Source organism: Eptatretus burgeri, chromosome 7 (genome assembly GCF_056783735.1).
Source record: "Eptatretus burgeri isolate ZD-2024b chromosome 7, Ebu_testis_v1, whole genome shotgun sequence".
Taxonomy (NCBI): domain Eukaryota; kingdom Metazoa; phylum Chordata; class Myxini; order Myxiniformes; family Myxinidae; genus Eptatretus; species Eptatretus burgeri.
The window spans coordinates 81,011,449-81,036,362 of NC_140967.1; the positions used below are offsets into that span (position 1 = coordinate 81,011,449).

Consider the following 24,914-nt stretch of genomic DNA (forward strand, 5'->3'; position numbering starts at 1 on the left):
GAATTAGAGCATATTGGAGAATTAGAACATGATGAAGGTTTATTTCAACAACTGGAAGAGATTAATCAACCCCCTGATTATATTGTGAATGCTGTTCAAAACAATGAATATTCAGCGGATTCAAAAACCAAAGCAGGACTCATTCCAACAGAACAACCAGCAATATTTCATCTTGTTCAAGAAAAGGTATTGATATTTAATGATGAATTAAGGTTCTTAAGTTCTGCTCAACCGCCTGTTAAACTAACTCCGAGATTAATGTTTCTTCTCACAAAAGATGGAAGACAAGGTTCAACTGTGAGGGATGAATCAAAGTATATTGATAAACCATTGGATATGGAAAATAATGATGATAGAGTATATATTGATTTGCTGAACACTCTAAATTATAAGGTTATTCTTTCTGGTAAAAGTAGGAAGAATGAGAAGGAGAAACACATTATTCAGGCTTTAAGTATCCTTGGTTCAGGTATTAGTTTTCTTCCAAATGACCCATCGCAATTAGTTAATAGACTGTTATTGTTGTTCGGCAGTAAGAAGGCTGGAAATAACAATTGTTTTAATGAAGCATCAGCCATTTTAGATCAGTTGATGAACATGAAAATAATTAATAAATCTCAATATAAAGACATTTTATCTCATATTAAATAAGATGAGAAGCACAATCCTGAGTTTTAATTTCACAACAAGCGACCACACATCTTCATTCCCATACCCACTACAACTTGACACAACAAAAGAATATGAGGCATCTTTATTGTCCATGGAGACTTATAATACCTTATTTAATATAACCGAGAAAAATGACAAGTTTAGTTATAATCCGGGAAGTGGATACAAAACGATAACAGTCTCACCCGGAGCATACGAGATTTCTCAAATATCTTCCGAAATTGCTCGTCTTATGAAAGAACAGGGTGATGAACCAAAAAATATTGTTATAAACATTCAAAAACATACTTCAAAATCAACGATTAAAGTTAAAAATAACTACAAGGTTGATTTCACAATTGATAATTCATTTAGAGAGTTATTAGGTTTCTCCTCAAAAAAGATTGAAACTAATGGGACGTTTTACAGTGATAATGTCATTCAAATATCCTCAGGAATAAATTCGGTGTTAATTCACTGTGATTTGATTGATGGTGCTTATAATGATGGATTAAAAACAAATACAATATTTTCATTCAGCGCATACTCAACCCCAATTGGTTATAAATTCAATATGGAGCCTAAAAATTTGGTTTATCTACCTGTGTCAGGAAAAACCATACACAGAGTAAATTTTAGGATAACCGACCAAGATAATCGTGTGATTTCTTTTAATGGAGAAGTTATATCCATCAGAATTCACCTACGTGAAGTTTTTCAATAAATAAATACGATGGTTATTGTGAGGAAGCACGAGTTGGGAAAATATAAAATAATTACAGGGGATGGGATGTTCCTTTCCCGTACTACAAGGGTGAAGGTATGTATCTTGGTAGAGGATACTATAAACCTAAGAGACAAAGGGGTGTTGGACATCAATTTAGAGGAGATGGGATAATTGATACTCTCATGGGTATTGGTTCAACTATTCTTAAACATAAAGACCTAATTGGTTCAACTGCTTCTGCTGTGGGAAATGTAGCAGGTGCTGTAAAGAGTATAAAAGATGCTCAGAAAGAATCTCATAAATTACAAGCAATAAAAGAAATTAAGAAAGGTAAAACTCAGTTGTCCCCCCAAGAACGACAGAAAATAATTCAAATACTTGGATCAGGGTTTCAAAAGTTTTAACATCTTTTTTCCTAAATAAATACAAGTATGGAAGCAACTGATAGTATCTATGATTTGGATGATACTATTATTATCTCAAACTCCACTAAAAAAGAAGATTACTTCAAGGTAAATGCAATAACTGGAACAGACTGGAATACAAATGGTACAAAAAGTTTTGAAATAAATAATCAACAAACCTATTTGAATCTCTCCGAAAGTTTCTTGTTGTGTAAATTTAAATTCACTAAGGCTGGGAATAACACAAACGCTACACTTGTAAATGATTTCTTCTGGAAAATGTTTGATAGTGTGCGATTGTATATTGGAACACAAGAAGTTGAAGCGGTTGATTATGTCTCTGCTGTATCTGAAATGATGAAATTTACACTCTATACATTCAGTGATAGAATGGGAAAGGGGTCTGTCGAAGGTTTTATTCCTGATATGTCAACGGGAACAAACACAGACCCTGGATATATTCAAAGGAAAGGAATGTATAATGATGATACAAAAGCAGAAAATAGTTTTACTGTGGCAGTTCCTCTTAAAGGTATATTTGGATTTTGTGATTATGATAAAGTTCTGTATGGTCTTAAAATTAGATTTCAACTACAAAGGAATGATAATGAAAATAGATTGCTTTTTGGTGTTGGTAATGCTTTTGGTGATCAGAATAAATTTGTAATTGAGGAGATGAGTTGGTATATCAGTGAATATACTCCTAATCTTAAAACAGAAGAGATGTTGAATCGAAGACTTAACTCAAAGAATCCACTCAGTGTATCATACCTCAAAAGAAGATGTCAACACGTTAAACTCAATCAAACTACTTACACGTGGAATTTGGGTGTTCTGGAAGGAAAGCCACGATATCTGTGGATGATTTTTAAAAAGCCAGATGGTGATACTGCGACTGATAAGAATAATGCATTGAGTGATAATGCTAAGGTGAAACAACTTCGCGTTTCTCTAGATGGAACATTTTATCCACGAGATAGATTGGAAATTAATTGGGAAAAAAATGATTTTGCTGAAGCATACAAGTCTTACCAAAAGGTGTGTGAAAGTAATGGAAATAAAGAACCTATTTTGGATATGACAGCATTTAAAAGTTTGTATACAATCTATACGTTTGACCTGAGCGCTCAAAAAGAAACTATAAAGTCTAATCGAGTGGATACTTCCCTATACATTGAAAGAGGAGAGAGTGAAGAAGTTGATACATATTGTTTGCTTTTGGAAGAAACAGAATTGCAGATTAATACAGATAATGGTGTGATGATTAGTCTCACATAATTTTTTGTTAAATAAATGAGTGGCAAAGTACCAACTGGGGTATATGTTAATCAAATCAATCTTCATAAACTATCATCTTGTGTTCAAAATCAAAAGCCTTGTACGATTAACATTAATACAATTCAGAGAAAAGGAGCAGTAAGAATTGATGTTTTGCTCACAAGAGAACAGGTTAAAATCTTGAATGACACTGGCTCACTTAAAATTAAAATGACAAAACCAATGTTGAAAAAATATTCAATAAGAGAGACGAGTGGAGGATTTCTCCCATTTCTAATTCCTTTATTTGCTGGTTTAAGTGCGGTTGGAGCATTGACGGGTGGTATTTCAACAGCGGTCAAAACTGCCAACGAAAGGAAGGCTCAACTCCAGGCTCAAAAAGAATTGGAAAGACATAACAAAGAGTTGGAGAAACAAATTAGTGGAAGTGGTGTAATTGTAGATTTTGCTGAAAAACTTGAAGGTCTGCCTGATAAAGCGAGATTGTTAGTTGGAGATATGCTTTCTTCTATAGCACAAGCAGGTGTAAAATTAACGAAAAGAGGTAATGGATTATATCTTTCTAATAAATAAATGAGCATTGATGAGTGGTTGAAAGAATTTGGAAAGAATACAACATCAAATTTACAACTTGCCAAATATTGTAAGAAATTAAAAATTCATAATGTGGTTATTTGTATGAGAGATGAATTAACAAATGTGTCGAAACATACAAAGAATATTATTATGAACTTAGAAGATAATGATGGGAACGGTTCTCATTGGGTTTGTATTTTTAATAGTCAAGACAAATATTATTTTGATAGTTTTGGTCTTCCACCACCTGTTGAAGTCATAAAATTCTTACAGAATGGTGTTTATCAAACATTTCAAGTCCAAGAATTAAATTCCAAGTGTTGTGGTCAATTATGTCTATATGTGTTATTTCAACTCAACAAAAATAAAAAATTTTATGATATTATTTTTAATCTAATATAAATGACTTATGTTGGTAAAGATGGTTCTATCTTTGGTGTATCTCAAGAACTGGATATTGATTTATCAAATTATTACACAAAGGCACAGGCTGAACGACATAAATATAATATAAACAAAAATATTAACATGAAAAATGCTTATAAATTAAAAAATTATCCAAGCCCGACTGACGCGAATGACTTGGTGAGATTAAGCGATTTATCACAATATATATACTTAAATAAAACGGCTGTGTATTCTAAAGATACAGAAGTGTTGATATTATCTCCAGGTCATACAGAATTCACAGTTCGAATTAAAATAAATTTTTATAAAGAAGGGCGTATCGTTTGTATGAGAATAGAACAATGGGGGTATGATATGAATGATTTAGGGTATAATTGGTCATTTAAAATTAACCTCGAAGACCTGGAACAATTAAATCAGTCTCGTAAGGAAGAATATTATCCACTTGGTATCGAGAATGAGTTTTGTGGAGCCACGATTAGTAAACAACAAATAAAAGAATTTAATAAGGGTAAATATAATAATGGTTTTGCCCTTGTTTATCTCATGAAAACAGAAAAAACAGGATTATATATAATAAGTAAGGAAATACAAAATGATTTAACTATGGGAAGATGGGGAGGTGTTTCGTGCCATAATATTATTCTAACATATATTTCTAATACATAAATGACAGCAAGAAGGCTTCAAGAAAATTATCATTTCTGTGTCCAAGCATACCTTCAAGAAAAGGGTATTCGGTATTTTAATAAATATGTTCTACAACATAAGAATGAGGTATTTTCAATAAAAGATTGGCATTATGCTGATGTTGATAAACCGACAACTTTAGATTTAATTAGAATGTTAAATAATGAAAAAATTATAAGGTTAAGAAAAGGTAAGGCTCTTTTAGAAATTCAAAAGAAATTTTATTGGTTTCCTGTTGTAAAAAAATTATTTTGGATACAGGAATAACAAGAAATCCTGATGAATATATGTATAATATTCTATGGGGTGTAAACGATTCAAGTATAGTAAGGGATGAGGAAGGAGTTGAAGAAGAGAGGGAAGAGGAGGAAAAGGAGAAGGAGGAGAGGGAGAAGAAAGAGAAGGAGGAAAGAGAGAATAGAGAGAGGGAGGAAAGAGAGAATAGAGAGAGGGAGGAAAGAGAGAAGAGAGAGAGGGAGGAAAGAGAGAGAATGAATAAATATCAAAATATGGAAACCAGTGAGATTCAAAAAAGAATAGAGGTATTAAAGAAAATAACTTATCTCACCAGGGAGGAATACAAAGAATTAACAAGTCTATTTGCAATACTTTCAACAAAACTATTAGCATCGTCAAGCTATTCATTTTAATTCAAGTTTTTTCTTAAATAAATGGAGGAGAGAGTGAAGGCATTTCTAAGGATTCTTTATGTTTTAAAAATTAAGATTCAAATGTGCATGTTGGAAACTAAAAAGGTTTTTGCACTCTGCAGAAATTTTTCTCATAAATAAATGAGTTATTGTCTCAAATGTAAAAAGAAAACTAATACTAAAAATATTTCATATATTAAAAGTAAAAATAACAGGGTTATACAAAAAGGTATATGTTCGGTGTGTGGTTCAAAAAAAAATCAATTTATCTCCAAACACAAACTCGGAGGAGATATACAAAAGTTTTTATCAGGAAGTAAATTTACAACTACTGGAATACCAGGGGAATTACATCTTCCAGGGTATTCTTTCTGTGGTCCAGGCACAAACTTGGATAAAAGATTAGATGAGGCAGACAATCCTAAATCCTGGAGTAAACCAATCAATAGAGTTGATGAAGTGTGCATGAGACACGATATTGATTATGGGAATACCACAACGTTGGAAGAAAAGCATGAAGCCGATAGAGAAATGTTGTATAATTTGTCTCTGATACAAAATCCAACCTTGAGAGAAAAAGTTGATAGGTTCATCGTGAAGAAGATGATTAGTGCTAAATTGAAACTTGGACTTGGAAATTCAAAAAACTTATAGACTCTAATGATGCCATTAAGACTGAAGAGCAATTAGCTGATGAATTACATAAACCAATATTCACAAAGTTTCAGAGAAGGAAAGTTTATTCCAAGGAAGTTGATTATATCTGGTCTGCTGATTTGATTGAACTCAATAATGATAAGGGGTACAAGTATGCTTTAACCGTTATTGATTTGAGGAGTAGATATGCGTGGGTTGTCCCTTTAAAAAACAAAACAGGTAATACTCTTATGTTAGCTTTTCAACAGATATTTAATAAAAGTAAGAGAAAACCTAAGAAATTGTGGACTGATGAGGGTAGAGAGTTTTATAACAAGACATTTATGAATTTTCTAAAAAATAACAGTATTACATTATACAGTACCTTTAATGAAGGGAAGGCAGTTGTTGTTGAACGTTTTAATCGTACCTTAAAAGAGAGACTATATAAAAAATTCACACAACTCGGTTCACAACAATGGTTATCTTTTATTCAGGATATTGTGGATAAGTATAATGACACGATTCACACGTCAACGAATATGAAGCCATCAGAAACATTTACAAAATTAAAATATGAAAAAGAGATTAATGTCAGAAAACCTAAGTTCAAAGTTGGTGATATCGTAAGAATATATAGGTGGAAATCTCATTTTGAAAAGGGTTTTACTGAACGATGGACGAAAGAACTTTTTAAAATTGTTGATGTAATAGATACAGTTCCTTGGACTTATAAAATATATGATTTGGAAGGGGAAGAGATTTTAGGTTCATTTTATTCACAGGAATTACAAAAGACAAAACTAAGCAGATAATACACCTTTGTGGACACTAGAGGGACAAGTCCGAGGTGTATAACAGTATATAATGTGTGTCAAGGGGGACGTTCTTAGATCTGTGAACCCCAAACACAGAATCCTCAACTGAATAGTCAAGGCTTAACTTTTGTTTGTGTGTGTGTGTGTGTAATGGGAGCAATAGGTTGGCGCTTCACTCCCTCCTACTATACACCGTTGTGGACACTCGAGGGCCAAGTCCGAGGTGTATAACAGTATATAATGTGTGTCAAGGGGGACGTTCTTAGATCTGTGAACCCCAAACACAGAATCCTCAACTGAATAGTCAAGGCTTAACTTTTGTTTGTTGGTGTGTATGTGTGTGTGTGTCCCAACCCTCACATTCAAAATCTCAACCCCAACCCTCACATTCAAAATCTCAACCCCAACTCAATCCTCGCCCAACACAATGTCTTTTTCAAAATGAGATTTCCACCTATATATATATATTTTTACGTTTTTTTTTTCTTCTTCCAATTCTGTCTTTTAAGGCTTTCAGGTTTGATGACGTAGAAAGGGGGAGTAAGCCTGCACTTTCTTCCCAGAACTTTCTTGATCTTGCTCCCATCAAGCACCATCCGACAAAGAACTACATCGATAGGTTTAGATCCCAAAGAGTGATAGCAACTCCAAAAGTCTCCAAAATATAAATAAATAAAATAATAATAATAATAAATAAATAAATAAATAAATAAAAGCCCCCAAAAAAGTTTCAAGTGTCCAACATAAACCCAACTTTCCAAGTCTTCAAGGTATAACCACATTCCCGTTGAGTTTCCAAGATATGTATCACATTGTGAGTTATCAATCCAGAACCCACATTTCAAGTATTCAAAGTAAAACCAACTTACAAAGTCTCTTAAGGATAACTCATTTACTGATTTTTTCAAAATTTGTGAGTCTCCAAGGTAGGACCCATATTTAGAACCATCTTGGCAGAACCCTTTTCCTGAGTCTCCAAGGTAGTTATTTAAACCATCAAGGCAGAACTCATTTACTGATTTTTCAAAATTTGTGAGTCTCCAAGGTAGGCCCCATATTTAGAACCATCTTGGCAGAACCCTTTTCCTGAGTCTCCAAGGTAGTTATTTAAACCATCAAGGCAGAACTCATTTACTGATTTTTTCAAAATTTGTGAGTCTCCAAGGTCGGCCCCATATTTAGAACCATCTTGGCAGAACCCTTTTCCTGAGTCTCCAAGGTAGTTATTTAAACCATCAAGGCAGAACTCATTTACTGATTTTTTCAAAATTTGTGAGTCTCCAAGGTAAAACTTGTATTCTGGCTCATCAAGGTATAACTTATTCAGTGGGTATTGTCTTGATAACTCACAATGAGTACTATTGCTGTAAAACTCTTTTTCAGGATTTTGTTGGTCTCCAAGGTATAACTCTTTGGTTGGGTCATCAAGGACGAACTCGTTCTGTGGGTCTTGGTCGCTCATAAGGTCTTCAACCAAGCCAACAATTTCGCCCCAAGTTGTAGCAAAAGCAGTATTTTCATTTCGTATTTCAGACACAATTTCCTGTGAGAGAAAATAATAATGTATTAATTAAGTTATTTAATTATTAAATGAGTATGCTTCAATCAAAGTTTGAAAATAGGAAAATAAAAATCTTACCTCAATAGATAAGAGGTTTGAATCCAGTTCATCAACTTGAAGGTTTAGTTCCATAGAAGACAGAGAGTTCCAAGGAACACCAAAGTCATCCCACTCAAGGTCTTCAACCAAGCCAACAATTTCCCCCAAGTTGTAGCAAAAGCAGTATTTTCATTTCGTATTTCAGACACAATTTCCTGTGAGAGAAAATAATAATGTATTAATTAAGTTATTTAATTATTAAATGAGTATGCTTCAATCAAAGTTTGAAAATAGGAAAATAAAAAATCTTACCTCAATAGATAAGAGGTTTGAATCCAGTTCATCAACTTGAAGGTTTAGTTCCATAGAAGACAGACAGTTCGAGACAAGCACACAGAACACCATTGCCAGCAAAAACAAATGTTTAAAATGGAGCCTGGGTTTGAAGCTTTTATAGAGAAAGACTGGTGGGTGTGGTTTCCTTTGGAAATTCCCTGGGCAAGCCTAGGCAAGCCTTCATTGGGAAATTTTTCAAAACCATAACATCCTGTAATTTTCTAGTGATTTCTTTGTGAGTCAGAGATGAACTGGAAATGATGTAAGAGTGGGCGGGGCTTAGCAAAAGTAGGCGGAGCTTAGGAAAAGTGGGCGTGGCTTAGAAAAAATACCTTATGAAAAGTGGGCGGAGCTTAGCAAAAGTGGGCGGGGCTTAGGAAAAGTGGGCGTGGCTTAGAAAAAATACCTCATGAAAAGTGGGCAGAGCTTAACAAAAGTGGGCGGGGCTTAGCAAAAGTGGGCGGGGCTTAAAGAAAATACCTCATGAAAAGTGGGCGGAGCTTAGCAAAAGTGGGCGGGGCTTAGCAAAAGTGGGCGGGGCTTATTGAATACCTTGTGGAAAGTGGGCGGGGCTTAACAAAAGTGGGCGGGGCTTAAAGAAAAGTGGGCGGGGCTTAACAAAAAATAACCTGTGGCTCAGGAGGTGGTCAAACAAGAGCATTAAGAGAAGTTTATCATTTCGTAATGGCACAAATGAGGTATCTTAAAAAATATAAAGATTCAAATGTTTTGTTTGTCAATATTTTAGATGGGGATTATTGTGCAAAGAAAATTAAACTATTGAAGGAATTTGAGAATGAACAAATCTTTATAGGTTCAATGAGTGAGCTGTTCAACCCCCAGGTGTTCAATTCAATGAGGTTCAACCTCCAAGTTAAAAGGGGAGACAAATAAATATACCTTGGGATAAAAAGGGGGTTTATTTTTAGGGAAAAAAATATGAATCGCTGAAAATCCCCCATTCATTTACATGGGGAAAAGTGAGCCAGAATCAGTATTCTTACCCTACTCATATAAATCGTTTATCTCTACTGTCCAAACATATATTGTGTGAATTATTTGACATGCATAACGTAAACTTCAAACACCATTCTTGGCAATCATCATCCTCTGATCTCAAATGATATGGCATCTCCCCCCCCCCCCCACCTCCCCCAAGTGTTTAATTTTTTTTCTCTTTTGGATAAACTTGAGTGAAGCATTTGTACCGATGTGAACAATTATTTGCCTACTTGTATGAAATATTCTAACCTGGCTAGATTAACATCATTCAGGACATTTAGCCATTTCCTATTGAAGTAAATGCTACAGTTATGTAACAAATATGCATGTATGTTTTAAACTAATAGTCACTTAGAAATATTTAGAATAGATATAAACATTTGAATATAATGCGTTCAAGTAGACAGAGATGTTCGCCCAAAATTGAGTCACAGGTCAATTCAAACTTTTCGCTTTTTTGCAGAGCGACTGATCATGATTTTTGTCTTTGTTATATTCCTTTTTCATCGAATTATCTGATTTTCCAAATTTAGCTCTTCCAACTTTCTGTTGATCGCAGTACAAGGGTCTCATCCTTACCCTCTGGATCTACGAGACATCTATTCGACTCCATTCCTATGGTGCAATTTTTAGTTCTTTAGCATTGTTTGAAATCAAAACATTGCCATGAAAAAATAAGACATTATAATCCTAGAATGCATGTCTTAGGAAGACAAAGTCGAGGCTCGTGGAAGATCAAGGTGACGGTATACGGTGACAAACTGACAGTGGGGCAGAAGGAAAGCATATCGACATCAAGGGATGAATAAACAGGAGATAGAGGGAGAGGGAGACAGAGACGGAGACAGAGATTATTTTTTCTTTCACCTCAACATTTTCTATACGACCAGAACTTCCATTTGCATATGTTCCCAATTTTTGTTCTGCTAAACAAAGTTACCTTGTACCTCATACACTGTAATTTATAAGTTGCATGTAGGATAAAGTTATTGGTTCATGAGCGCCAGCCAGAGTGACCACTATATTCATTATGTCTGTGTGTCTGTGTGTCTGTCTGTCTGTCTGTGTGTCTGTCTGTCTGTCTGTGTGTCTGTCTGTCTGTCCAGAGCATAACTCTGTGGACTTTGATCCGATCTTGATGAAGCTTGGTTATGTGTTTGATATCAATGTCTAGTTGTGTTTTCCTGGATGAGGGCGTGCTATGCCCATTGTGGGCGGAGCCAGGCCGAAAAAGTAGCCATTTTTAGGGGGTAGTCGGATTAAAAATCTATCTTCTCCTCGGGAATGGACTGAATGGAATGGGTTCTTCGGTATTTGAATAGCAAAATGAATTATCTAAAACTTGCCTTTGTCTGATTTTCATTTTCGTCCCAAGGTCAAGGTCACAAGGTCACAAGGTCAAAAACTTAGAAAATTGCAAATTTTGACATAAAAATCATACGACCGCCCAAATTGAAGAGCTAGGATGACAATATTTTTTATGCATAATTTTGAGGTCATTCCCCACCTAAAGTCTTGAAACCATTTTGCTCTATCTCGAACACCTTGCCCGTGGCGCCCCTTCAAGTTTGTTTTTACGCTAATTTCATCAAAGTATGGATAATCCGAGGAGTTTGCAATGCCATATAGCTTATATGACGTTATATTGTTCCTGGGAATGTTCCAGAGGAAGTTTTGCACCAAAGGTCATAATCCTTGATCTTTGACATTTAAAGGCCACAAAGGTCAAATTTTCAAAGTTGTGGGAATCAAACCGGATTTTCGACCATCTTCGACGAACTAACTCCAATAAGCTATAGCACGTATCCTGTTTCCTTATTTTAATGTCCACAACATTGTTTTGTGACCTTTAAAGGTTATGCAAAGGTCAAATTTTTTAAGTTGTTGAACGAAACCGGGTTTTCGACATTTTGCAGCTAATTTTGCAGCTAACCTGTCACCCGTACCACATCATGTTGATAATTTTTATAACTTGGTCAAAAATTATCACATTGTCGCATCCTTGACTTCTGAAACAATCTACATCGTCAAATACCGCTCATGAACCATTGTAGTCTTCATACTTGTTTATGTTTATAATTTACAAACATGGGATGATGACAATAATAATCAACAGTAATGGTTCATTATATCACATTATTAGCCTAAAAGCTTCAGAATATACTTGTTTATGGGAGAGGTGGATCAGAGAAATGCCAAGCAAAAAGAAGGAAACAAAGCAAGAAAGATCCATTATTTAATTCTAAATAGAGACATCTCCAAAGACCAGTACAATTGACCAACATTCGCCTGAATACAGAACCAAATTGTGCAATTTGGAATTTGCTCTATCAAAGTTACATAAACATTTAACTTGATAATCTCATAAAATCAAAACTAATGTTCATGGAGATTCCTATTGTAACAACTTAAAGTTAGATAATGGTCTGTTTGACGGATAGGCTGTAAGGATAGTGCCAAAAGAACACCTTTTGTTGGAGTCTTGTCATGAGGAATGGAAATATTAGAGCCAGGAAGTCCGGGCTCTCCATGTTGACCCTGTTCAGACAGAATACATCATCAATATAACCTGTTCTAAGCAATGTTGCCCAGAAAACAATGCTTGCCTTGGGAATGAGTCCTTGAATATAAAACGAGAAAAACCATTTTAATGATAGTGCACAATGGAAGACAAATTGCTATGTAGAATATAGTCAGGAGAAGATACTCACCTTTAAGCCTGGCATGCCCTCCTCACCTGGGAAACCCATCGTCCCTTTCATTCCCTAGAAATGAAGAAGCAGTCAGGTTTGGTACAGGTCAGATTTTTATGACAGTGCAATTTGATGGTTTATGACTCGATGTATGGTGAAATATAGGTGGATGCTTATTGAAAAGGTTAAATTATTGGAAGAGGAATAATGGTCTCTTGATAAATGAAATATCCAGATTCAAAATCAGTAACTTGAATCGGGTCCTGTGTATACCATTGTCTCAAAATCAAATACTATTGATTTAAACACCAAAAATACAAATAGTTCCAGATTTTTATTTTATTTTTAGTTGAAGCGATCACTTCTGCTGTATAGCATACAGCAATTAAAACTCGCATTCATTCCTTAAATAACTGCTGGTAGATTCAAATTGGCAAGTTGATTCAGAGCTTCCGGTGAAACTTGATAACGATAGCCAGAAGAACACAAACTGAACACAATAAAATGAAAAAAGAAAAACACTTGTTTATTTGCAAAAAAGTGGAGAATATAATACATTTGAATATATTACCACAAACAACATCAAGCTTTATGATCGATTGTGGTGGATAGATGCTGGAGGCCTCAATATTAAACTTACTTCCTGTTCAATGAGCATATTCGCCAAATGTCTTTTTGTCACTTTTCAACACATCAGGATATGGTTGACTGCAGCTATATGGAATCTGCTAAAAAAAAAAAATCTGTGAATCTGGGTTGAAATACTGGAGGTTTTGACCAGGTTATGTATGAAACAGTGTTTTCGTGTCATGTTTTTAGGAATGTAGTTGCATACATTGATAAGTTACTGCTTTTTAAATAGCAATTTATACCAGTGTCATACCAGGAGTGGTCACACTGGGTGGTTGTTTAATATGGAGGAAAGAGGATGTTCAGGTTATACAGTGCCTATATAAAGTATACACCCCCTTTCAAAATTTCCACCTTTTGTTGCCTTATAACCTGGAATTAAATTCCATTAAATCAGACTTTTCCCACCTATATTTATACATCATAACCCACAACTTCATAGTGAAAAACAAATTCTACAAATTTCAGAAAATAATTAAAAATACAAAACTACAATATCTTGGCTGGATAAGTGTCTTTGTTAATTATTTAATACCTGGTTAATACTTGGTGGAAACACCTTTGACAGCAATTACAGCTGTGACTCTGTTGGGATTGGTCTCTACCAAATTTGCACACCTTGATTCGGCAATATTTGCCCATTCTTCTGTACAGAACTGTTCAAGCTCAGTCAAGTTGTGTGGGGAGCATTGATGGACAGCAATCTTCAAGTCATGCCACAGATTTCCGATTGGATTTAGGTCGGGGCTCTGACTGGGCCACTCAACGACATCTATCTTTTTGTTCCTGAGCCACTCCAGTGTAGCTTTGGCTGTGTGCTTTGTGTCATTGTCATGCTGAAAGGTGAACTTCTGCCCCAATTTCAGCTTTCTTGCAGAGGGCAGCAGGTTTCCCTCTGGGATTTTTCTGTATTTTCCTCCATCCATTTTTTCCCTTCAATGCTGATAAGTGCCTCAGTCGCTGCTGATGAGAAACATCCCCATAACATGATGCTGCCACCACCACGCTTCACAGTATGGATGGTGTTCTTTGGGTGATGTTGTATGTTGGGTTTGTTCCAAATGTAACGTTTTGCATTTAGGCCAAACATTTCCATCTTGGTTTTGCTAGAGCACAAAACCTTTGCCACACGGCTTCAGAATTTACAGAGAGGTTTTTTTGCATACCTCAAATGGGACTCAAGGTGGGCTTTTTTGAGCAATGGCTTCCTTCTTGCCACCCTATCGTACAGGCCAGACATGTGGAGTGCCTGGGATATTGTTGTCACATGCACACAGTGACCAGTCTTTGCTATGTAGCTTTCAAAGAGCATGTAGCTCTTTGCCAAAGAGCATGTCGCTCTTTCAAAGGCCATTGGCCTCTTGGTGGCCTCTCTGATCAGTCTGCTCCTTGCTTGGTGATGCAGTTTGGAGAGATGGCCTGATTTGGGGAGGGTCTGGGTGGTATCACACGCCTTCCACTTCTTCATGATTATCTTGACTGCGCTCCAAGGGAAATTAAAGGCCTTTGAAATATTTTTATTCCCATCCCCTCATCTCTGCATTTCCACAACTTTATCCTGGAGGTCTTTTGAAAGCTCCTTGGACTCATGGTTGAGTCTTTGCTCTTAAATGCTCTCCCCAGCAGAGGAAACCTACAGGAACAGCTGATTTTATTCTGAAATAATCATAATCACTACAATTTAACACAGGTGGAGGCCAATTAACTTGGTGTATGATTTTGAAGGTGATTGGTTTCACCTGAGCTAATTTACAATTGCTATTGTAGAAGGGTGGACACTATTCCAACCAAGATATTTTAATTTTGTATTTATTTTCTGAAATTTGTATAATTTGTTTTTCACTTGAAAGTTGTTGGTTAAGATGTGTAAATAAAGGTGTAAAAAGTCTGATTTAATGAAATTTAATTCCAGGCTATAAGGCAACAACATGTGAAAATTTTGAAAGGGGGTGTAGACCTTCTATAGGCACTGTATATTGAGCTAATTCGAAATGTACCAATGATTGGGTGAAGTGTCATCATCAGCCAAATGCCCCATATTTGTCCTCTTTTCTAAAATGCCATATTTTAGTGTCAGCAAAAATTCCACTATCTTTCTAGTTTGAATGAGTTGGTTTAAGTTGCTAGTACCATGAATGGTTTACAAGAATACAGTTACCTACTTTTGTCAAGTCATGTCTTTATTTATTTCATTCATCAAGTCATCATTCATTCATTTATTTATTAGCACATAAATTATTGCTTGGAATTCAGTAAGTAATTGGCCCTTGTGAACACCTTGACAAAGTTGTAAGGCTCTTCAAAAATACGCATCCCTGGAATTTTGGAATACCCAAACATTTTTTCCTGTTGAAGGAGTGAGATACTTTGCATCACTTTTTGTAATTAGCAAAGATTCATCCTGATCTAGTTATTTAGTTCCATCAAGTCGTGTCTGACTTCTGGTGACATTCATGATCAGATTTCTCCAAATATCCTTCTCCTGCACTACTCCCCAAAACTCTGTTGGAGAAAGCGTGGTTTGCAGCCTTAACCGCATCCATCCAGCACATACACGGTCTCTACCTCTTCTTCATTTTCTTCTTCTTCTTCATTTTCTTCTACTTCTTCCTTCACCCATTCCCAGCAGGGTTGACTTTTCCAGACTCGTTTTCTTCACGTATGATGTGTCCAAAGTATGATCATTTCTTATTTAGCAGTAATGGTTTCAATGTACATGGTGGTAAAATTTCTTCAATAACCGATTTGTTTGTTCTTGCATTTCATGGAATATTTGACATTTGTCTCCAACAACACATTATAAAACTGTCAGTCTTCTTCATTTCTTTCTTTTTCTCTATCCACGACTCACATCAATACATTGCAACTGCAAATACCAGAACATTCACCCACCTTCTCTTGGTTTGTATTGTCACATCTTTGTCTTTCCAGATCTTTGTCAATCTTGACATTGCTCTTCTCCCCATTGCTAATAATCAATTAACTTATCCTCCACATTCTCCACTCACTTCAATCTTAGAACCCAGGAAGATGAAGCTTTCCACTACTTTCATATGATCGTCTCCGAATCTGAACACCATCTTCTCAGTTGACACGATTTTGAGTTTTTGGGTTTAAATAAAGACCAATCTTTTCACTTTCCTTCTTCAGTGTCTGCAGGCAGCAGTTTCATCAAGTCGTCTTTACTTTCTGCCAACAGAGTGGTATCATCAGGGGTCACTTGCCTGCGATGGCCCTGCATTTAATACAAATTAAAAAGAGGAAATTTTCGTTAACATCACGGCAAGATCGCCGAGAGGTACGCATGCTCGCACTCAGCTGTCTAGCCTGGGTTTGAATCCCGACCTAGCTGTAAACTGTCATCCCGGTGTTTCACATGCAGGGTGATTCAGCAATGTGTGTGCCGTTGAACTAGACATCCCATCTGCTGGAATTCCCCCTTCCTTTCTCTCTCCCATACCCATATACCCCTCTCTCTCTCCCCCCTCACTTCCTCCCCCTCCCCTCTCTCTCTCTCCAACCTCTCTCCTGGAGAAAACCCGTCAGTACGTATGTGTGTATCCACACATATATTTCTCCTCTTACCCAATATTATATGTATATGATATAATATATATGTATGTGTGTATATATATATATATATATATATATATATATATATATATATATATATATATATATATATATATATATATATATATACTGAAAATAAAATATGAAAGGGCTGACATGATGGTCTAGTCTCTAGATTTATACACACTCGCTCTAAGCTGTCTCGTCTGGGTTTGAATCCCAACCCAGCTATAAACTGTCATCCTGGTGTTTCACAGGCAGGGTGATTCATCAATGTGTGTGCCATCTCTCGGATGGACGTGAAACTGGGTGTCCCGTCGTTGGTGGACATTAAATATCTCACAGTGTCCTTTACAAAGTCCCTGTAGTGTCCATCTTGTTTACCCCGTGTACCCTGCCCCATCCCTGTCCCTTCCACAGATCTCATGTCTCTCTTCTGCACTATTTTTAACTTTCTTCTTCCGCCCCTTTTGTCTCCTGGTCCCCTTGTTGTACGTTCGATATGTTAGCTCTCATATGAGCCTCGACATTGTATTAAAAAAAAACAAGAGTGAGCGAGTTATCGCCGGCACCCTGACAAAATTCCAAATTCCTGCCCTGGCTTCCTTGTGTCTGAGTCGGAGTGGCAACTCATCCAGGATTGTAATGCTAGCCAATGAAACCGCCTCGGCAACACGTGCACCTGACTGTACAAGATCAATGATCATCCATCCATCCATCTCTCCAGTAAACATGAAGGATTTCTCCTCTTACCCAAAAGCGTTTTATTTTATCTCATAAAATACCTTGTCATCGATTGATTCTAACTTTCACAACAATTGTTACAGTTTGCTTCAGATCCCTAAACACCGAGTCAGTAATTAGGTAACTATATGGATGAAAGTTACATCAAGGGAGGCACAAAGCACCCCTCCCTTAATCTGGGATGGCTTCTCTGCATGCAACTTTAACACAGGGACAGAAATTGGCTTCTCGGCTTTAACTGGACTAAATCGGCTGCAAATTTCAGAAGTAAATCTTTTGTAAATCGAGATATGTTCCAAATTTCAGAAACGTCTGTTTTCCCATTCTTGACTTTTTAACGAAAACAATCGAAAATTCATGTTGCTGTCTCAGTCAGTCTGTCTGTCTGTCCATCCGTCCGCCCAAATGAAAATGTTGACTCTTTTGAGGTCAACATAGGCCAAATATCTAAAATCCTAAATTTTCATCTGATTGACTAGAAATTTGAACAGCATTTTCATATAAGGTCACTGAATTCAACCAACCATTTTAAGGTCAAGCTAGGCCAAAATTTCTCAAATTGTCAATTTTCATCTGATTGACATGAAATTTGAAAAAGATTTTCACTGAATTTACCCACCAATTATTTTTGAGTTCAAACTTAAGCCAAAAGGGCAACATAGGTCACATTTCTGAAATCCTCAATTTTCATCCGATGAACTTGAAATTTTAACAGGATTTTTATATCAGATCACTGAATTCAACCAACAATTATTTTTGAGGTCAACATAGGCCAAAAGGTCAATAGAGGTTAAATTTCTAAAATTGTCAATTTTCATCCAATTGACTTGAAATTTGAAGAGGATTCACACATTTGGTCATTTAATTCAACTACAAATTATTTTTTGAGGTCAAGATAGGCCGAAATGTCAACATAGGCCGAATATCTGAAATTGTCAGTTTTCATCCCATTGACTTGAAATTTGAACAGGGTTCTTGGAAAAATGCCAGAGACATAGAAAAGACCCCTTTATATGGTATGTGCCATGGGGCAAAGTACAGAAGAGAAGGGACATTCTTGAGAAAAATACCAGGAGCATAGAAAAGGTCCCTTTATACGGTATGCATGTGCCATGTGGCAAACAATAGAAAGGAAGGAACATTCCATGGCTTGTGGAAAATTCCAGATGATAAAAAATAAGACATTCAAAAAAATCTTGTGTGCATGCTGTCCTTCCCTTGTAGTCTGAGGAGGAACCAAGTAATGCTCCAGAAAAGTTCATAAAAAGAGGGACCCGACATATACAGGTGAAAACACATCAGTACGTAATGTTTTTTTGTGTACCTTTAAAAGAAAATACGTAAGATAATGTGCATGTGTGTGATTAATTTATTTTAAAAAATTGGCTCCCTTTTATATGAACTCTTTTCGTTTCACTGATGTTGGAGTGCTTGCTTGAGTGCTTAATCCACTTGGCGAGCGCTCACCAAGTTGCTTGATTGTTTGTTTCAAAGCCACCAGAAGTGAGACCCGTCGCTTCACTGATGTAAATTCCAATCTTTTCATTGTTGATAAAAATAAAAAAACAACGGAATAAAAATTAACTTTCACCTTTTCAAAGGTGAAATCAGCTGCTTTTTCATATCCTTTTATCATGTGTGTTGCAAGTAGAGCGACTTGCTTTGTGATGATTTAAAAGGTGGTGTGTAATCAGCATTTTCTGAATCGAATGGATGTGAGAAACAGGATTGAATGAGACTCATATTAACAAGCCAGTAGGCGGACATGGGTAGTCGACCACCCAATAGAACTTGATGCGATGGGCCCATTCGATTGGGAATGACCTGAGGATTAAGCACAAGAAAATTCATGATTCACAACACACAAGAAAATGGCAACGGTGGTGTCCATACCAATGGTTCTCATTTGCAGACAACTAAGTCATGGTATGAACCTACCAACCAAGTTTCATCGAAATCGCCATTATATTAACTGAAATCGCCATTTTAAACACTGATAACTAGAACGGGCACTCAGTAGAGCGCATACCTTCGCCAACGCTACATTTTGCCGCCCCCCCCGCCCCCCTCAGAGACCGTTGATTGTGAGGGTATTTAATCCCATACCACATCTGCCATCTCATATGTGTTATGATGGCTTAAAACATTAAATTTCCTGCTGTTTGACACTGATTCACGTACATTGTACAATTTCTGTATGAACTCCCTGACCTTTTTCGGTGTCGGTGTCAAGTCAATCTGATGACAACTGGTCACATTATAAGAAATCAAATATTACACATCACAGGATAGGGAATTGAATTCTAAACATTTTGAATCTACTTACATGCAAATTGTATAAGAATTGACCGCGTTATGATAATAAAGGTCGTTGACCCCCCTGACCTTTGACCCAAACCGCTAACAAAGGTAATGACGTCATTGTGTCATATCGTATATCACAAGATTGGGCATTGAATTCACAACATTTTGGCATTGGTTGCATGCAAATTGGATAAAAATCGACCGCACTATGGCAAAATGATGATTTTGACCTTTTCATGACCTCGACCTTGATCTTTGTACTCTTAATTTTGTAATTGGTATTAGAGTGTGGGGAACAGAACAGTCAACATTTTGGTGTTGGTTTCATGCAAATCGGATAAGAATTGACCGTGTTATGACTAAAACCGCACATTTTGCAATATCGTGACCCCCCCCTGACCTTTGACTCCCAACCGCTAATAAGAAATTACGTCATTGTGTCATGTCACATATCACAAGATGGGGCATTGAATTCTGAACATTTTTCCATTAGTTGCATGCAAATTGGATACAAATTGACCGCGCTATGGTAAAAAGACGATTTTGACCATTTCATGACCTTGACCTTGACCTTTGACCCGATCGCTCCCAAAATCTAATCAAATGGTCCTCGGATAATAACCAATCATCCCACCAAATTTGCTGCGATTCAGTTCAATACTTTTGGAGTTATGCGAAAAACAAACAAACAAACAAACACACATATTCATAAATAAATAAATAAATACACAGTGATCAAAACATAACCTTCGCAACAAAGTTTGCGAAGGTAATAAGGGTAGAACAAATCTCGTTTTTTTTTTTTTCGACGAGATCGACGACCCAATAAAATGAAGAAGAAGATGAAGGAGGAAGAGATTTTCAGCCTGGTTTTATAAGGAACACGGCAATAATAAAAAAATAAATGTTTGGCTGTGTTTCATTGCCCCCGTAATGCCCTGGTATGCTGCCTACCTTCCCCTCATGCTTCCTTCCTTTGTCCTTACACTGCCTTCCCTTCCTCTTACAAAGCCTTTCCCTCCCCTCATGCTGCTTCCCTCCCCTCACACTGCCTTCTTCCCCTCCTCTCATGCTGCCTTACCCTGCCTTCCCTTCCCCCCCCTCCCATCACGCTGCCTTCCCCACCCACCACACTGCCTTCCCATTCCTTCATGCTGCCTCCCTCCCCTCATGCTGCCTCCCTCCCCTCATGCTGCCTTCACCTCCTCATGCTTCCCCCTACCACCACCTCATGCTGCCTCCCCCCCCCCCCCGGCTGCCTTTCCTTCCCTCCCCTCCTGCATACTTTCCCTTCCCTCCCCCTCAGTGCATTCCCATCCCTACCCTCTCACTGCATTGCATTCCCTCCACTTATGCTGCATTCCCTTCCCCTCTCCTCATGCTATCCTTCTCCCAAATCCTCTCCACCCCCATGGACATCTCCCGTTGGTCTCCACGTGCTGTATTAACGTGCCATTTTAACGTACCCCATTTTGTTTAATGCTGTATCCCCCTCCCCCCCATTCTCCACAAGCCCGACTGCCACACACAAGTTGAAATCCTTCCCCTCATGCTTACGTCCTCCCAAACCCCTCCCATTCCCTACTTCCCGCCCTCCTCCTCACTCCCACCCCCCCCCCCACACTCCTGGAGCGTATAAGCGACGTTTTGTGATGCATCACTCTCCCCATCCCCTTTCCTCGCTCTTTCCACCCTTCCTAGCTCCCTCCTTACTCTTCATAGCTCTCCCACCCCTCCCCCTCCCTCATCTCTCCCTCTCTCTTCTCCCCTCCGTCTGCTCTCCCTCCCCTCCCTCCTCTCTCCCCTCCATCACTCGCCCACCATTCCCCCTCCCCCTCATCCACACCCCTTTCCCTCTGTTAACGGGACAATTTAGGACTGACGGTTTAGTTTTGAATTTAAAACAGCTTCTCCAGAGTGGAGCATGTATGAATCAGATTCAGAGTGAGCCGACTGGAGGGTTTCAAAGGTTGCTACATGTACTGGCATGCATGCATGTAGTCAGGCCTTTGCTACATAGATAGCATGGGTTTTAAATGCTCCTGCCTGGTTATATATAGAACATGGTGGTTAAAAAGAAAATGTTACTGTTTGGGCATGTTTTATTGTCCTTCCCTTCCATTCATGCTGCCTTTCCTTCCCTCATCCCTCCTCACTCTCCTCACCCCACCCCCTTCCTCACTCTCCCTACCCGACCCCCTTCCTCACTTTCTCACACCTCTTCCTCACCCCTCCTAGCTCCCCCATACCTCCTCCCTCCTTGCCCCCCCCGACTTCCTCTCTCTCCCTCCTTACTCTGTCTCTTTCCCCCCTCCCCTCCATCCACTCTCCCTCCCCTCCCTCCCTTCTCGCTCCCTCCCACCCTTCTCCCTCCCCTCCCCCTCATCCCCACCCTTCCCACTCTGTTAAGGGGACTACTTAGGACTAACAGTTTACTTTTGAATTTAAAACAGCTTCCCCAGAGTGTAGCATGCATAAATCAGATTCGGAGTGAGCCGACCGGAAGAGTGCAAAGGTCTCTCCATGTATGAGCATGCTTGCACACAGTCAGGCGTTTGCCATTTAGATAGTGGGGGTTTTAAATGCTCCCACCTAGTTTTATGGAGAACATGGTGGTTGAAAAGAAAATGTTACTGTTTGGGTGTGTTTTATTGCCCTTCCCTTCCCCCATCCCTCATCACTCTCCCTCCCTTCCTGCTCCCCCACCCTTCCACACCCCCTCCCTCGTATCTCTTTCTCCTTCCACTTCCTCACTAGCCCCCCCCGGTCTCTCGCCCACCCCACTCCCTCTCCCACCCCCCTCAGTATTCCCACCAGCAAAGTGACAGGTGGTATTTGCTTGTAAATGATAAAGACCCACTCATATTTCTCACCTCTGATATCATTTACATCTTGACTACTTTCGACATTTGCACGTAGCACATGCTTGGGAACCTCATTGGTTTGCATTTCTGTCTGCACGGTCAATGATTATTCACCAATAAGTGATGAAACCGGTCCGGCAGCTGAGGTGGTGTGCAGCATTGGGATTCTCATGTGTGCACTATTTGTGAATGTCTTGATAGCTGCAGAGGAACTCTGGGAAGGGTTTGACACTGCAAAGCACTTACCTTGCGTAGCCTTTCTTCATTGCTTTGTGCAGCTTATTTGGTGAGAAGAGCATGCACGGGAGGAGTCGATATATATATATATATATATATATATATATATATATATATATATTGTTATGAAAGTGGCCCTTATTGGACTACTAAATATAGGATTAGTTCAGTTCCCCCATTAAATGCATGTATAGTTAGGTTATTTGGTAAAATGGACGTTGTATGTGTGTCGGGAGGCGTAAGAGGCTGTATTATTGTTGTGCCGTGGTGGTAGAACGAGAGGTCCCTCTTCTTCTTCCCCATCACGGATGATAGGCCCCGCCCAGTCGGCTGAGAGGGTGTGGCCAAAAAGAGGAAGTGACGCGAAGGGGAGGAGTTTGTCGGCTTCGCCGAGAGAGGCAGGCTCGTGTGTCGAAGCGAGCGAATGAGGACTTCGTAAAGAGTATTGTGTGTGGAAAACAACAGTCGGGTTCTCGAGGCATGCTCGGAGTGGCTTCGAAGCGAGAGAAATGAAGGCTTCGTGAAAAGGTTGAGTTTGGAAAACTGCAGTCGGTTGAGAGGCGTGCTCGTGGAACGAGAGAGCAAATGAAGACCTTGTGAACAACTTCAGTTTGGCAGTTTGGAAATCTGCAGTCGGTTGAGAGGGTGTTCGTGTTTTCGGGGCGAGTGAACATGGGAGAGGCTGCCTGCACGTCGAGTCGGTGATCAGCTCTTGTGGGGAGGTGATCGACAGGTTCGGCCTGCGTCTGGCCGTGGAGCCTCCGTACTTACTCAGCTCACGGCTCGACACGTTTGTCAACCCGCCTGCGGAGCTCGGAACCTCGATTTGGGCCTTGTCTGGTGAATGGGCCAGGCCTGGATTTGTATGCTGGACCGTGAGAGAGATCAGCTGAGGCCCATCGTTGACCTTACGCGGGGTCAGAGCGCGTGGAGACCGCGTGCAGTGCAAAGGGGGCAAAATGAGGACGAGCTCCATTTCGCCACGCGGCGCATTCGAGCTGGAGCTCAAATCCGTGGACATCCGCCTGTGGCAAGCGACATTCGTGCTTTTGACACTGTCCTCTCGTCCATGAAACATCACCAAGTACTCTGTCTTGTCTTGCATGCATGCTGTCTATCTGTCTTTGTCTGCACGTTGTTTAAGGCATATTTCGGTAGCGACCCCCTCAAAACCTGTAGTCTGTGGTTCCCTAGTTAAGAACGGGTTGAGGATTGTTAATAAAAACATTGTCGTAAATTTTGCTTGTGCTGTGATCCCCGATGTTCCCCAAAAAATCTGGTTAATTCGTATGAAGTTGCCGCTATGGATTAATTTGTGTCGCATTGAGGAACAATCCGTTCGATTGGCATATAAAACCAAAATGGTTACAGACTGGCAGAAAACGCTCGGCATCTGACAAAACCAGTCTGCAACCAGGGGTTCTATTTCCCCAACTGGCAAGGTACAAGGAGTACGTTGGTATCGCGATTGAAGACGCGTGACCCGAGGCTTGTGCTGAACCGGCTGGCGTTATAAACCCTGGAGACGGCCGGAGTGTTTTGTATCCACTGATAGGCAGGATCTGGATCGCAACCTGAACCAAAATTGAATCGGCTTGTTCTTGTCGCACATCCAAGTTTTTTCACAATTCGTCCACAACTTTTTGAAATATACTCTATGTCGTTTTTGAGCCCCATCTCTCAATGGTGGGTGAATAATCACTTTAAAAATAAAAAAAAATATCGGGTCCGGACTCGGATCTTCAATAAATTGAATCGATTCATCCTCGTCACACACCCAACTCATCCACCAAATTTCGTTCGAATCCGTGCACAACTTTTTGAGATATCCTGCTCACAGTTAAACAGACAGACAAGCAAACAGACAGGAGTGAAAACATAACCTCCTTCCACCTTTGATGTCAAAGGTGAAGAACATTTCAAGGAGAGGGGGAGGTGCGAGGGAAGAGCCACACGACGAGCAGGGCTTATGGACAAGGGTATTGAGAGTATTCTCAACGAACTCAATATGCACAATGAATCTAATAACCCTGTCAAATTAATGCCCCATCGTCATAATGCTCCCTGTATACCTTTGTCTTCCTCACTGCAAG

At 38.7% G+C, this 24,914-nt stretch overlaps 1 protein-coding gene across 1 annotated transcript in view; it reads right to left on the reverse strand.

The window, feature by feature from the left end:
* The window catches only part of LOC147023626 (uncharacterized), a 156,573-nt gene that overhangs the window by 82,484 nt on the left and 49,175 nt on the right, over positions 1–24,914 (reverse strand). The window contains exons 13-14 of the mRNA XM_085890349.1: positions 12,488–12,541; positions 12,245–12,314 (exon numbers count right to left, since the gene is read on the reverse strand). Coding sequence (XP_085746475.1) covers positions 12,245–12,314; positions 12,488–12,541 — 124 coding nt within the window. The remainder of the gene's footprint in view (positions 1–12,244; positions 12,315–12,487; positions 12,542–24,914) is intronic.